We start from the raw sequence: 16,088 nt of genomic DNA, 5'->3' as shown, positions 1-16,088 counted from the left end.
TTCTGTCAATTCATCGACTCATTCTCGATCCAGCTTTGTTCTCTTGCTGGTGAGGAGTTATGATCCCTTGGAGGAGGAGAAGTGTTCTGGTTTTGGATGTTTTCATCCTTTTTGCACTGGTTTCTTCCCATCTTTGTGGATTTATCTACCTGTGGTCTTTGTAGTTGGCGACTTTCAGATGGGTTCTCTGAGTGGATATCCTTTTTGTTGATGAAGTTATTTCTTTCTGTTTTTTAGTTTTCCTTCTAACAGTCAGGCTCCTCTGCTGTAGGACTGCTGGAGGTCCATTCCATACCCTGCTTGCCTCAGGATCACCTGCAACAGCTGCAGAACAGTAAGGGTTTCTGCCAGTTTCTTCCTCTGTTATCTTTGTCCCAGAAGAATACCCACCATATGTCAGCCTGAGCTCTCCTTTATGAGGTGTCTCTTTGGATATACAGGGGTTAGGGAGCTGCTTGAAGAGAGTGTCTGACCGTTATAGGAGCTCATACGCTGAGCTGTGAGCTCCATTGTTTCGTTCGGAGCTGCTGGGTAGGTACGTTTAAGTCTGCTGCAGCGTTCATAACCGCCTTTTTTCCCAGGTGCTCTGTCCTGGAAAGGTGGGGCTTTATTTATAAGTTCCTGACATGCTGCTGCCTTTTTTCAGAGATGTCCTGCCCAGCAAGGAGGTAGCCTAGTGACAGTCTGCCAGCAGAGGCATTGCTGTGCTGCCATGGGCTCTGCCCAGCTGCTGTGTGAACTTCCTTGTGGTTTTGTTTCTAGAGGTATAGTTAGAACTGCCTTGATAATGACGGTCTTCCTCAGTAATGGCGGACTGCCTTGATAATGGCAGACTGCCTCTGTAATGGCGGACTGCCTCGGTAGTGGCAGGTGCCGTTCCCCGCAACAGAACTGGACCATCCCGGGTCCAGCTGAGCTTGCTGTGAAACTCTCTTTGCTCTCATTAGTTTAAAGGACTCCTTGATTTCTGCTTTAATTTCGTTATTTACCCAGGAGTCATTCAGGAGCAGATTGTTTAGTTTCCATGTAGTTGTATGGTTTTGAGTGAATTTCTAGCCTTGAGTTCTAATTTGATTGTGCTGTGATCTGAGAGACTGTTATGATTTCAGTTCTTTTGCATTTGCTGCAAAGTGTTTTACCTCTGATTCTGTGATCAGTTTTAAAGTAAAATGCCATGTGGCAATGAAAAGAATGTATGTTCTGTTGTTTTGGGGTGCAGAGTTCTGTAGATATCAGGTCTGTTTGATACAGAGCTCAGTTCAAGTCCTGAATATCTTTGTTAATTTTCGGTCCTGATGATCTGATATTGTCAGTGGGACATTAAAGTTTCCCATAATTATCATGTGGCAGTCTTAAGTCTTGCTTTGTGAATCTGAGGGCCCAGTATTAGATGCATATATATTTAGATAGTTAATTCTTCTTGTTGAATTGAACCCTTTACCATTATGTAATGCCCTTTTGTCTTTTTTGATCTTTGTTGGTTTAAAGTCTGTTTTGTAAGAAACTAAGATTATTACCCCTGCTTTTTTCTGTTTTCCATTTGCTTGGTAAATGTTCCTCCATCCCTTTATTTCGAGCTTATGTGTGTCTTTGTATGTGAGATGGGTCTCTTTGAAGACAGCATACCAGTGGGTCTTGACTCTTTATCCAGTTTGCCATTCTATGTCTAATTGGAGCATTTAGCCTGTTTACATTTAAGGTTAATATTGTTATGTGTGAATTTGATCCTGTCATGATGCTAGCTAGTTATTTTGCAGACTTCTTTTATGTGGTTGCTTCATAGCATCACTGGTCTGTGTACTTCAGTGTGTTTTTGTAGTGGCTGGTAATGGTTGTTCCTTTGCATATGTAGTGCTTCCTTCAGGAGCTCTTGCAAGGCAGGCCTGGTGGTGACAAATTCCCTCAGCATTTGTTTCTCTGTGAAAGATCTTATTTCTTACTCACTTGTGAAGCTTAGTTTGGCCATGTACAAAATTTTGGATTGGAATTTCTTTTCTTTAAGAATGTTGAATATTGGCACCCAGTCTCTTCTGGCTGGTAGGATATCTACTGAGAGATCTACTGTTAGTCTTATTGGTTTCTCTTTGTAGGTGACCTGGCCTTTCTCCCTGGCTGCCCTTAATATTTTTTCTTTTATTTTAACCTTGGAGAATCTGAAGATTATGTGTCTTGCGGTTGTTCTTCTCATGGAGTACCTCGCTGGGGTTCTCTGAATTTCCTGAATTTGAGTTTTGGGCTGTCTTGCTAGGTTGGTGAAGTTCTCCTAGATGATATCTTGAAGTATGTTTTCCAACTTGCTTCTGTTCTCCCTATCTCTTTCAGGTACCCCAATTAGTCATAGGTTTGGTCTTTTTACATAGTCCCATCATAGTCCCATATTTCTTGAAGGTTTTGTCCATTCCTCTTCATTCCTTTTTTTTTTATATTATTGTCTGCCTGCATTATTTCAGAAAGATAGTCTTTGTAAGTTCTGAGATTCTTTCCTCCACTTGGTCTATTCTGCTATTGATACTTGTGATTGCATTATGAATTTCTCATGTTGTATTTTTCAGATCCATCAGGTCAGTAATGCTTCTCTCTAAACTGGCTATTCTGGCTGTTGGTTCCTGTATTGTTTTATCATGATACTTAGCTTCTTTGCATTGGGTTACAACACACTCCTTTAGCTCAGTGAAATTCATTATTACTCACCTTCTGAAGCCTACTTCTGTCAGTTCAGCCATCTCAGCTTCAGCTCAGTTCTATGACCTTGCTGGAGAGGTGTTGCGGTCATTTAGGGGAGAAGAAGCACTCTGGCTTTTTGAGTTTTCAAAGGTTTTGCGTTGTTGTAGTCATTTGGAGGCAAAGCAGCACTCTGGCTTTTTGAGTTTTCAGGGTTTTTGCACTGATTCTTTCTCATCTTTGTGGACTTATCTACCTTCAACTTCTGAGGTTGCTTACCTTTCAGTGGGGTTTTTATGGGATCTTTTTGTTGCTGTTGTTGTTACTTTCTGTTTGTTTTCCTTTTAACAGTCAGACCATTCTTCTGTAGGACTGTTGCAGTTTTCTGGGGGATTGCTCCAGACCCTAGTTGTTTCGTTTTTTACCTTACCTTGAGGTATCACCAGTTAAGCCTGCAAAACAGCAAAGGTGGTAGCCTGCTCCTTCTTCTGGGAGTCTATCCTAGAGGGGTACTGGCCTGTTGCCAGCCCAGACACTCATGTAGGAGGTGTCTAGAGACCCCTGTTGGGAGGTCACACCCAGTCAGGAGGGACAGGATCAGGGACCTGCTTACAGCAGTCTGCCTGCTTTTTGGTAGAGCAGGTGTGCTGCTTTGTGGGGCGCCCTTCCTCATTAAGACTGTTCGGACTGTCCAGAGCCAACAGACTGGAAAGGCTGAGTTGACTGAACTGCTTAGATGTTGGCTACCCCTCCTGCTGGGGCTTCATCCCTGGGAGGGATCAGAGATCTACCTATAACCCTGGCTGGAGTTGCTGAAATTCCTGGAGTCGCTGGTGCTCGCTGGCACTAACCGATGAGGAGGGAAGGATCAGGGTCCCACTTAAAGAAAAAATCTGGCCACAATCTGGCACAGCAGCTATGCTGCATTGTGGTGGACTCCTCTTTGTCCAGACTGCCTGGACTCCCTGGAGCTGGCAAGCTGGAATGGCTGTGTCAAATGAACTGCAGAAACAGGGGCTGCCTCTCCCTCAGGGCTCCATCCCAGGGAGATATCAGAGTCCTGTTCATATAACCCTTGCTAGAGTTGTTGAAATTCCTACAAGGAGGCCCCACCCAGTGAGGAGGGATGGATTAGGGTCCCACTTAAAGAAGCAGTGTGGCCATGATCTGGCACAGCAGCTGTGTTGCATTGTCGGGGACTCCTCCTTGTCAAGTGACTCTGTGGAGCTGGCAGGCTAGAATGGCTGAGTGAACCTAACCACAGAAATGATAGCCGCCCCTCCTGCCAGGAACTTGTTTATCTCAGGCAGTCTCCAGCCTGTTGCACTGGTTGGCTGGATTTCCAATCCAGTGAGTCTTAACTCCATGAGGTGCCATGGAAGTGGGGACCACAGAACAACACTGCTTGGCTCCCTGGATTCAGCCCGCTTCCTAGGTGAATTTATGGATGGATCTCCTGCCTTGTTGAGGTTCCTGGAGTTGGAGTCTCTAAAACTCCTGGTCTCTATGTGAGCCTGAGCAACTGCTCTGCCAAGACTCTGCACAGCTCTGTGTATTGGACTCAAGGCCCTGGTGGTGTGGGCTCACAAGGAGATCTCCTGATCCACAGGCTGCAAAGATCCGTGGAAGAAATGTGGTTTCCCAGGTAGGGACGCACAATCACTCACTGCTTCCCTTGGCTGAGAGTGGGGGTTTCTTTGCCTTCGTGCCACTCCCAGGTGGGCAATGACTCCATCCTGCTTTCCTCAGTTCTCCATGGGTTGAGTTGTCCACCTAGTCAGTCCCAATGTGAGAATCTGGATATTTCAGTTAAAGGTGCTGAATTCACTCACCATTTTCATTCCTGTGGGAGAGGTGCAGACCACAGCTGCTTCTAACCAGCCATCTTGGCCAAAATATCTATTTAGTTTGTCATCCTTCAGAAAAATTTATATAGAAGCCCAACGCCTACAAATATAGTCTTGAAAAGATAAGAGGACAGACTTTTCCACCAAGAAGGCTGAATAGGAACGGCTCCAGTCCGCAGTTCCCAGCAAGAGTGATACAGAAGGCGAGTGATCTCTACATTTCCAACTGAGGTACCAGGTTCATCTCATTGGGACTGGTTAAGACAGTGGGTGCAGCCCAAGGAGGGCAAGCCGAAGCAGGGTGGGGCATTGCTGAAGCAGGGTGGAGTATTGCCTCACCTGGGAAGCACCTAGAACTCCTCCCTAGCCAAGGGAAACCATTAGGGACTTTTCCCAATACTCTGGCTCAGATGATACTGCGCTTTTTCCACTGTCTTCACAACTCGCAGACCAGGAGATTCCCTCTGGTGCCTACAACACTAATGAACCAGATTTCTAGCACAAAACTGCATGGCCATTTTAGCCACAGCAGGTTTTTTTTTCTTATACCCTGGTGGTGCTTGGAACGCCAGCAAGACAAAACTGCTAATTCCCCTGATAAAGGGTGCTGAAGCCAGGGAGCCAAGTGATCTGGCTGGGCGGGTCCCAACCCCATGAAGACCAGCAAGCTAAGATCCACTGGCTTGAAATTCTCTCAGTCAGCACAGCAGTCTGAGCTCGACCTGGGATGGCCGAGCTCAGTGGGGAGAGGGGCATCCGCCATTGCTGAGGCTTGGGTAGGTGATTTTAACTTTGTCTGTATAAACAAAGACACCAGGAAGTTTACACAGCAACTGGGCGGAGACCACAGCAGCTCAGCAAGGCCTCTGCAGGCAGACTGTGTCACTAAACTCCCTTCTTGCTAGAAGGACATCTCTGGAAAAAGGCAGCAGCCCATCAAGGACTTACAAATAAAGCCCTCACCTTCCTGGAACACAGCACCTGGGAAGAGGGACAGTTGTGGGTTCCGCTTCAGCAGAATTAAATGTCACTGGCCAGCAGCTCTAAAGGGAGCAAAGGATCTCCCAGCACAGCACTCAAGCTCCGATAAGGGAGAGACTGCCTTCTCAAGTGGCTCCCTGACCCCCGTGTATCCTGACTGGGAGACACATCATACAGGAGAGCTCTGGCTGACATCTGGCAGGTAACCTTCTGGGACAAAGCTACCAGAGAATGGAACAGGCAGCAATCTTTGCTGTTCTGCAGCCCCTGCTGGTGATTTCCAGGCAAGCAGGTTCTGGAATAGACCTCCAGGAAACTCCAGCAGACCTGCAGCAGAGTGGCCTGACTGTAAGAAGAAAAACTAACAAACAGAAAAAAATAGCTTCAACATCAACAGAAAGGATGTCCACTCAGAAGTCCCATCTGAAGGTCACCAAAATCAGAGACCAAAGGTAGATAAATCCAAAAAGATAGGAAGAAACCAGTGCAAAAAGGCTGAAAACACCAAAAACCAGAATGCCTTATCCTCCAAAGAATCATAGCTCCTCACCAGCAAGGGAACAAAACTGGATGGAGAATGAGTTTGACAAATTGACAGAAGCCGGCTTCATAAGGAGGGTAATAACAGACTTCTCTGAGCTAAAGGAGTATGTTCTAACCCAATGCAAAGAAACTAGGAACCTTGAAAAAAGGTTAGACGAAATGCTTACTAGAATAACCAGCTTACAGAAGAACATAAACAACTTGATGGAGTTGCAAAACACAGCACGAGAACTTCATGAAACATACACAAGTTTCAATAGCTGAATCAATCAAGTAAGAAAGTATATCAGATATTGAAGATCAACTCAATGAAATAAAGCAAGAAGGCAAGATTAGAGAAAAAAGAGAAGAAATGAACAAAGCCTCCAAGAAATTTGGGATTATGTGAAAAGACCAAATCTACATTTGATTGGTGTACCTGAAAGCAATGGGGAGAATGAAACCAAATTGAAAATCAGTCTTCAGGATATTAGCCAGGAGAACTTCCCCAACCTAGTAAGGCAGGTCAACATTCAAGTTCAGGAAATACAGAGAACACCACAACGATATTCCTCAAGAAGAGCAACCCCAAGGCACATAATCGTCAGATTCAGCAGGATTGAAATGAAGGAAAAAATGCTAAGGGCAGCCCGAGAGAAAGGTCGAGTTACCCACAAAGGGAAGTCCATCAGACTCACGGTGGATCTCTCGGCAGAAACGCTACAAGCCAGAAGAGAGTGGGGGCCAATATTCAGCATCTTTAAAGAAATAAGCTTTCTAAGTGTAGGAGAAATAAAATCCTTTATGGACAGGCAATTGCTGAGAGAGTTTGTCACCACCAGGCCTGCCTTACAAGAGCTCCTGAAGGAAGCACTAAACATGGAAAGGAACAACCAGTACTAGCCACTGCAAAAACATAACACATTGTAAAGACCATTGATACCATGAAGAAACTGTATCAACTAATGGGCAAAACATCCAGCTAGCTTTAAAATGGTAGGATCAAATTCATACATAACAATATTAACTTTAAATGAGCTAAATGCCCCAATCAAAAGACACAGACTGGCAAATTGGATAGAGTCAAGACCCATAGGTGTGCTGTATTCAGGAAACCCATCTCACATGCAAAGACACACATAGGCTCACAATAAAGGGATGGAGGAAGATTGACCAGGCAAATAGCAAAAAAATCAGGAGTTGCAATCCTAGTCTCTGATAAAACAGACTTGAAACCAACAAAGATCAAAAGAGACAAAGAATGTCATTACATAATGGTAAAAGGATCAATAAAACAAGAAGAGCTAACTATCCTAAATATATATGCAGCCAATAGAGGAGTACCCAGAAACATAAAGCAGGTTCTTAATGACCTACAAAGAGACTTAGACTCCAAACAATAATAGTAGGAGACTTTAACACCCCATTGTCAATATTAGACAGATCAACAAGATAGAAAATTAACAAGGATATCCAGGACTTGAACTCAGTTCTAGACCAAGTGGACCTAATAGACATCTACAGAACTCTCCACCCCAAATCCACAGAGTATACATTCTCCTCAGCACCACATTGCACGTATTCTAAAATTCACCACATAATTGGAAGTAAAACACCCCTCAGCAAATGTGAAAGAATGGAAATCATAACAGTCTCTCAGACCACAGTGCAATCAAATTAGAACTCAGAATTTAAAAACTCACTCAAACTGCACAACTACATGGAAACTGAACAACTTGCTCCTGAATGACTACCGGATAAATAATGAAATGAAGGCAGAAATAAAGATGTTATTTGAAGCAATGAGAATGAAGACACAACATACCAGAATCTCTGGGATACATTTAAAGCAGTGTCTAGAGGGAATCTATAGCACTAAACGCCCACGTGAGAAGTGAGGAAAGATCTAAAATCGACACCCTAACATCATGATTAAAAGAACTAGAGGAGCAAGATCAAACAAATTAAAAAGCTAGCAGAAGACAAGAAATAACTAAGATCAGAGCAGAACTGAAGGAAATAGAGACACGAAAAGCTCTTCAAAACATCAGTAAATCCAGGAACTGGTTTTTTGAAAGATCAACAAAATAAATAGACTACTAGCCAGATTAATAAAGAAGAAAAGAGAGAAGAATCAAATAGATGCAATAAAAAATGATAAGGAGAATATCACCACTGATCCCACAGAAATATAAACTACCATCAGAGATTACTGCAAACAACTCTATGCACATAAACCAGTACATCTAGAAGAAATGGATAAATTCCTGGACACTTACACCCTCCCAAGACCGAACCAGGAAGAAGTTGAATCCCTGAATAAACCAATAACAAGGGCTGAAGTTGAGGCAGCAATTAGTAGCCTACCAACCAGAAAAAGTCCAGGACCAGACGGGTGCACAGCCGAATTCTACAAGACGTACAAAGAGGATCTGGTACTATTCCTTCTGAAACTATTCCAAACAATACAAAAAGAGGGACTCCTCCCTAACTCATTTTATGAGACCAACGTCATCCTGATACCAAAACCTGGCAGAGACATAACTAAAAAAGAAAATTTCAGGCCAATATCAATGATGAACATTGATGCAAAAATCATCAATAAAATAATGACAAACCGTATCCAACAGCACATCAAAAAGCTTAACCATCACGATGAAGTGAGCTTCATCCTGAGGATGCAAGGCTGATTCAACATACACAAATCTATAAACGTAATCCATCACATAAACAGAACCAAAGACAAAAACCACATGATTATCTCAATAGATGCAGAGAAGGCCTCTGATAAAATTCATAAGCCCTTTATGCTAAAAAAAAAAAACTCGCAATAAACAAGGTATTGATTGACTCTATCTCAAAATAAGAGCTATTTATGACAAACCCACAGCCAATATACTGAATGGACATAAACTGGAAGTATTCCCTTTGAAAACTGGCACAAGACAAGGATGCCCTCTCTCTCCACTCCTATTCAATATAGTATTGGAAGTTCTAGCCAGAGCAATCAGGCAAGAAACAGAAATAAAGGGTATTCAATTTGGAAAGGAGGAAGTCAAATTGTCTCTATTTGCAGATGACATGATTGTATATTTAGAAGACCCCATTGTCTCAGCCCAAAATCTCCCTAAGATGATAAGCAACTTCAGCAAAGTCTCAGGATACAAAATCAGTGTACAAAAATCACAAGCATTCCTCTACACCCATAACACATAAACAAAGAGCCAACTCATGAGTGAACTCCAATTCACAATTGCTACAAAGAGAATAAAATACCTAGGAATACAACTAACAAGGGATGTGAAGGACCTCTTTCTTCAAGGAGAACTACAAACCACTGCTCAGGGAAATAAGAGAGGACACAAACAGATGGAAAAACATTCTATGCTCATGGTTGGGAAGAATCAATATCATAAAAATGGCCATACTACCCAAAGTAATTTATAGATTCCATAGTATCCCCATCAAGCTACCATTGATTTTCTTCACAGAATTGGAAAAAAACACCTTAAACTACATATGGAATCAAAAAAGAGCCCACATAGCCAAGACAATGCTAAGCAATAAAACAAAGCTGGAGGCGTCATGCTACCTGACTTCAAACCATACTACAAGCCTACAGTAATCAAAACAGCATGGTACTGGTATCAAAACAGAGATACAGACCAATGGAACCGAACAGAGGCCTCAGAAATAATGCCACACATCTACAACCATCTGATCTCTGACAAGCCAGACAAAAACAAGCAATGGGGAAAGGATTCCCTATTTAATAAATGGTGTTGGGAAAACTGGCTAGCCATATGCAGAAAGTTGAAACTAGATCCCTTCCTTGCACTTTATACAAAAATTAAATCCAGATCGATTAAAGATTTAAACATAAGACCTAACACCATAAACACCCCTGAAGAAAACCTAGGCAATACCATTCAGGACATAGGCATGGGCAAGGACTTCATGACTAAAACACTAAAAGCAATGGCAACAAAAGCCAAAATAGACAAATGGGATCTAATAAAACTTAAGAGCTTCTGCACAGCAAAAGAAACTATCATTAGAGTGAACTGACAACCAACAAAATGGGAAAGAATTTTTGCAATCTATCTATTTGACAAAGAGGTAATATCCAGAATCTACAAAGAACTTAAATTTACAGGAGAAAAACAACCCCATCAAAAAATGGGTAAAGGATGTGAACAAACACTTCTCAAAAGAAGATATTTATGCCACCAACAAACATAGGAAAAAAATCTCATGGTCACTGGTCATTAGGGATGCAAATCAAAATCACATTGAGATACCATCTCACACCAGTTAGAATGGCAATCATTAAAAAATCAGGAGACAACAGATGCTGGAGAGGATTTGGAGAAATAGAAATGCTTTTACATTGTTGGTGAGAGTGTAAATTAGTTCAACCACTGTGGAAGACAGTGTGGTGATTCCTCAAGGATCTAGAAATAGAAATACCATTTGACTCAACAAGCCCATTACTGGATATACACCCAAAGGATTATAAATCATGCTATTACAAAGACACATGCACACGTATCTTTATTGCAGCACTGTTCACAGTAGAAAAAACTTGGAACCAACGCAAATGCCCATCAATGATAGACTGGATAAAGAAAATGGGGCACACATACACCATGGAATACTGTGCAGCCGTAAAAAAAGAATAAGTTCATGTCCTTTGCAGGGACATGGATGAAGCTGGAAACCATCATTCTCAACAAACTGACACAAGAACAGAAAACCAAACACAGCATGTTCTCACTTATAAGTGGGTGTTGAAAAATGAGAACACATGGACACAGGGAGGGGAACATCACACACCAAAGCCTGTCAGAGGTCAGGGTAGGGGAGGGAAGCAGGGTGTGGGGGAATTGGAGAGGATAGCATTAGTAGAAACAACTAATGTGTATGACAGGGTGATGGCAAACCACCACAGCACGTGTATACCTATATAACAAACCTGCATGTTCTGCACATATACCCCAGTACTTAAAAAAACAAAAAGAGGACAAATTAATTTTCTCTACTGTTATAATTTAATATTTCTGAATATTTAAAAAAGTTTGCTAATGAAAGCAACTCTCAGGTGTGGTTAATCTTATAATTGCATAAATAAGGAAAAACATGTTTGTAAATAAACTATTAAAGGATTGGTGTTTATACATTTATTTTATAAATGGATCAAAAGGAAAATTAAATTTGCATGTGATAAAATAATATAAATAGGAAAAATCACTTATTCAGAATTTGCATTTGTACTGTAAATCCATGTTTTTGTATGATTTTTCAACTCCTAAAGATCACAGTAATCTTTTCAATAAGGGCTTTATGAAAATATTTAAAAATGGAGCAGAGAGGCAGAGTGCGGTAGCTCACGCCTATAATCCCAGCACTTTGGGAGGCCAAGGCGGGCGGATCACTTGAAGTCAGATGTTTGAGACCAGCCTGACCAACGTAGAGAAACCCCATCTCTACTAAAAAAAAAAAAAAAAATACAAAATTACCTGGGCATGGTGGCACATTTCTGTAATCCCAGCTACTCGGGAGGCTGAGGCAGGAGAATCACTTGAACCTTGGAGGCAGAGGTTGCTGTGAGCCGAGATCATGCCATTGCACTCCAGTCTGGGCAACAGTAGTGAAACTCCATCTTAAAAAAAAAAAAAATTGGAACAGAGAAATTGAATTCAAGTTATTAAGTTACCAAATACATTCTTATATAGGCACAAGGTGGCTTATATTTATACTTTCAAAAAGACTACGGAATTTTCACTTAACTGTTCTACTTTGTAAACATTTGATGTTAATGTTTTTCACCAAAAATGTAGATGTAGTGTTTGTAGCTATTTCTTGGTGAATAGTTATTTTTAAATTGGAAAAATAATCTTCAGTCAGGAGAAAATGAAATAATGATTCACAAAGAAATATGTTGATTTCTTTCTTTCAGACCTGAAGATTATCGGCTATAAGAGAACAAGAATTTCAGAAAATCACAGTGAAGTGATTGAAACTTTATTCTGATGAGTTTCTCTAACCTACAGGATGGAGTAAAACAATTGCTACAGTTCAGCACCTGTTATTTGTGCCCAATGTTTGTGGGGAAAGTTCAGGAAGGTATATTCCTTCAATAGGAAATCATATTAAAATGTACTATTTTATAGAATTGTTTTTACATATTCTCATTTGAATGTTATAGTTGATAATAATAAAATCACTTACATGGTTGACTATTTAGTCTTGCATTTAATGACCAAAAACAGATCCTGTGTATAGAATTGCAGTTACACATTCCAAAAATGCCTCTTCATGCAGATTTTTCACAAGTTCCAGGTCACCATTCTTGCCCCCTGTGCACAAGCCTTTCCTTCATTTTTCATTTCTGTGGCTTTTTTATCTAACCTGCCATCCATCTAAATTCATACTTGCAGCTTACTAGGATAAAGTTTGCCCTGAAATATTCATAAACTGTTGTTATCTTTTTCTGTGTTCCATATATCCTCTTGGCCCCTCATGACACCAAAATAAATAATGCCTGTCTGCTCGTTAGAAATCTCTCTTCCCTGCCTGTGATTCCGTTTGTAGACTTGCCATACTGTTTTTCCATGTCTGTCTTGTTGGCTTCCATTCATCTCTGTACTGGCACTTAGATTGGGGTGCTAGGATGACTACTGCTTGTAAAATATCTGCTCTAGAAATTAAGATACTGAGCCACTGGATTTGGTCATTTTATGGTGGCATTTTTTTTTTTTTCTCCTGCCCTAGCCAATCAAGGAATGAATTTCAGACCAACTTTCCCATTCATTCAGCAAACATATACTGAGTACTGCTATATGCCAGGCACAGTGCTAGGTCCTGGGAAAACAGAAATCACACAAGTCACCCCCAACACTTCTTTGCCCCATCAGAGTCTATTGTAGAATGGGATGCAAGTGTAGATAGATTTGTAGACAAGTAAAACTGGTTGTCAAAAGTGCTGATATAACTGTGAATTATGATGTAAACATGTTTAATAACTGCATTAAACATGACATATTGCTAGTAAGCATCTGCTATGTGCCAGGCATAACCACCTTATATGAAGCATTCAGTACTACATACTGTAATGGAGGTGTCAGACCTCCAAGTCCAAGCGTGGACATTATAGCCTTGGTGACCTGCACATACACCTCTGGATGGTCCCCAGGAGCCAGAAAGTCTTGAGTAACCAGATGACCACAAAGAGAAGTGAAACAACTGGTTTCTGCCTCAACTGATTGCTCTCCCCCTACAAACTTCAGCCATTGTTCCTGCTCAGGCTTGTGGAATTTCACCCCTGGACACTGGGTTTCTTGAGAGCCCCACCCCTATAACTATGTAATTTACCTCACCCTCCCCTCTGCTTGCAACCAATTACCCCCACCCTTATGATCATGCCTATTTGTAATAGATAACCCCTACTCTTGTGACCATGCATCCCATGACACCCTTCCCCCACCTAAAATAGATTACCACTTCTAACTGACTACTTGCCCCAACCTATAAAATCAACTCCTCTCCCACCACCCTTGGCTTAGTCTTTTTTTGGACTCAGCCCGCCAGCACCCGGTGAATAAACAGCCATGTTGCTCATACAAAGCCTACCTAGTAGTCTCTTTATGTGAGCGACGTGCATGACATTTGGTGCCAACACTCGGAATGAAGGAACTCCTATGGGAGACCAAACCCCCTGTCCCTACTCCTTGTGCTCCCTCTGTGAAGAGACCTACCTACAACCTAGGCTCATCAGACCAGCCTACGGATACACTCCCCATCCTTAGATCAGGTAAGCAGTTTGCCTCAACTCTTCTCTTTAGCCCTTCTCGCTACCTGTCAGCTTCCTTCTCCTTTCAGTTTCATTTTCCTCTCCCTTTCAGTGGAAACAAGAAAGGCAGGACTTTCCATGAGGTTCATGACTGGAAAAAATCCTACGTAAGGCACGGAACCGGGCAGACAATCTTCCCTCGGTGACTGATCATTGCAGAGATGTCTGCTTTGATCACTCACTGGACTCATTTTCTTCAGTGACTGATCATTGTGGAGACATCTGCTCTGGCCACTCACACTCGTAGGGTGATGGATCAACGCAGGGGATGCCCCCTTTAACTGATTCATCCCAGGTACAGACCAAGGTTTAGTCTGGGACACCTGCCAAACTGCTTGGCCGCGCACTCACTTTCCTTGTCTCCGCCACTGTCTTAAACTATGGGCACCCTCCCTCCCTCCCTCCATTCCTCCCTCCTCTCTCATAGCCTCCGTTCTAAAAAACTTCAAACCTCTCCAGCTATCACCTTACCTAAAACCTAAGCATCTTATTTTCCTCTGCAATACCACTTGGCCACAGTGTAAATTGGACAATGGCTCTAAATGCCCAGAAAACGGCACCTTTGATTTTTCTATCCTGCTGGATCTAGACAACTTTTGTTGTAAAATGGGCAAATGGTCTGAAGTCCCCTTCATCCAGGCATTTTTCACTTTGCTTCCTTCCCAGCCTCTGCTCCCAATGTGACCCCTCTTAAATTCTCCTTCTTTCTCTCCCACCTGTGCCCCCTGTCCCTACTGCCAATGCAGATTCTTCACTCAATAGACCCTTCTGACCTTTCCCTTCCCCCTCAGGCTGCTCCTCATCAGGCCTAACCGAACCCTAATCTCCCCATTGCCCCATCCCCTCCCTCTTACACCTCCTCTGACACTTACCCCACACCTGCTCCAGGACACAATTCAGTCTTAAAACTAGCTCACCCTCCCCCACCCAACAGTTTCCCCTTCAAGAGGTGGCTGGAGCCAGGGCATAGTCAGGGTGCATGTTCCTTTTTCTCTATCTGATCTGTCCCAAATTGGTCAGCACTTGGGCTCTTCCTCATCAGATTCCACTAAATATATCCAAGAGTTCTAATATCTAACTCAGTCCTACAATTTAACCTGGAATGACTTAAATGTCATTCTAACCTCTACTTTTTCTCCAGATGAATGAAATAATGTTTATACTCTAGTTCAATCTTATGCTGACACCCACAGACGCCATGAGCCAGCCCTCCAAGAGGGCGTCAGGGCGGTACCTAGGGAAGAACCCCAATGGCAACACCAGGTGGGCTTGCCTGACGTCGCCAAGCATGACTATATGATCTCTTCTTGAGTTGAGGGACTTAAGCAGGCAGCTTACAAAACCATTAATTATGACAAGCTTAAAGAAACAACCCAGAGCAAACATGAAAATCCTGCCCAATTATGGCCCGCCTGGCAGAAACTTAGATGCTTTACAGCGCTAGACGCAGAGGGGCCAGAGGGTCACCTTATTCTCAATATGCATTTTATTACCAACCTGCCCCAGACATTAGGAAAAAACTTCAAAAACTAGACTCAGGCCCCCAAACTCCACAACAGGAATTAACCTCTCCTTCAAGGTGTTTAATAGGGAGGAAGCAGCCTAGCGGCAACGTAATTCAGAGCTACAATTGCTTGCCTCCGTGGTAAGACAAACCCCAGCCCTGTTTCAGGGACAAGAAACTTCCAGGCACTGAGGCTACTGCAATCTGGTGCTCCATCGAGCCATCCTCCTCCAGGGCCTTGCTTCAAATGCCAGAAAACTGGCTACTGGGCCAGGGAGTGCCCACAGCCTGGGGCTCCATCCTGCTTCAAATGCCAAAAGCTTGGACTCTGGGCTAATGAATGCTCACAGCCCAAGGCCTCCTCTAAGCCTTGTCCTGTCTGTGGGGAACTCCACTGAAAATCGGACTGTCTGGCTTATATTACAGCCACTCCCAAGGTTCCTGGAGTTCAAATCCAATATTCTCCAGCTAACTCCTTTCCAGAACTTCTCAGCTTAGCAACTGAAGATGGACACTGCCCGACTGCTTCAGAAACCCCCTGGACCATCATGGGTGCTGAGCTTTGGGTAACTCTTGCATGAAGGGTAAGTCCATCCCCTTTGTAGATATGGTGGCCACCCACTCCACATTACCTTATTACCTTCTTTTCAAGGGCCTGTTTCCTTAGCCCTTAAACTGTTGTGGGAATTGACAGCCAGACTTCAAAACCTCTCAGAACCCC

The 16,088-nt window shown here is 42.7% G+C and overlaps 1 protein-coding gene across 1 annotated transcript in view; it reads left to right on the top strand.

The window, feature by feature from the left end:
- The window catches only part of MRPL13 (mitochondrial ribosomal protein L13), a 71,904-nt gene extending 59,654 nt beyond the window's left edge, over window positions 1-12,250 (top strand). Inside the window, exon 7 of the mRNA XM_012466430.2 lies at window positions 11,971-12,250. Coding sequence (XP_012321853.1) covers window positions 11,971-11,992 — 22 coding nt within the window. The 3' untranslated portion in view covers window positions 11,993-12,250. The remainder of the gene's footprint in view (window positions 1-11,970) is intronic.
- The last annotated feature ends 3,838 nt before the right edge of the window (window positions 12,251-16,088 follow it).

This window comes from Aotus nancymaae, unplaced genomic scaffold (assembly GCF_030222135.1).
Source record: "Aotus nancymaae isolate 86718 unplaced genomic scaffold, 86718_ANA_hifiasm-v0.15.2.pri h1tg000036l, whole genome shotgun sequence".
Taxonomy (NCBI): domain Eukaryota; kingdom Metazoa; phylum Chordata; class Mammalia; order Primates; family Aotidae; genus Aotus; species Aotus nancymaae.
The sequence above is the reverse complement of the archived record's forward strand: the minus strand, read 5'-3'. Positions and strand labels throughout refer to the sequence as shown.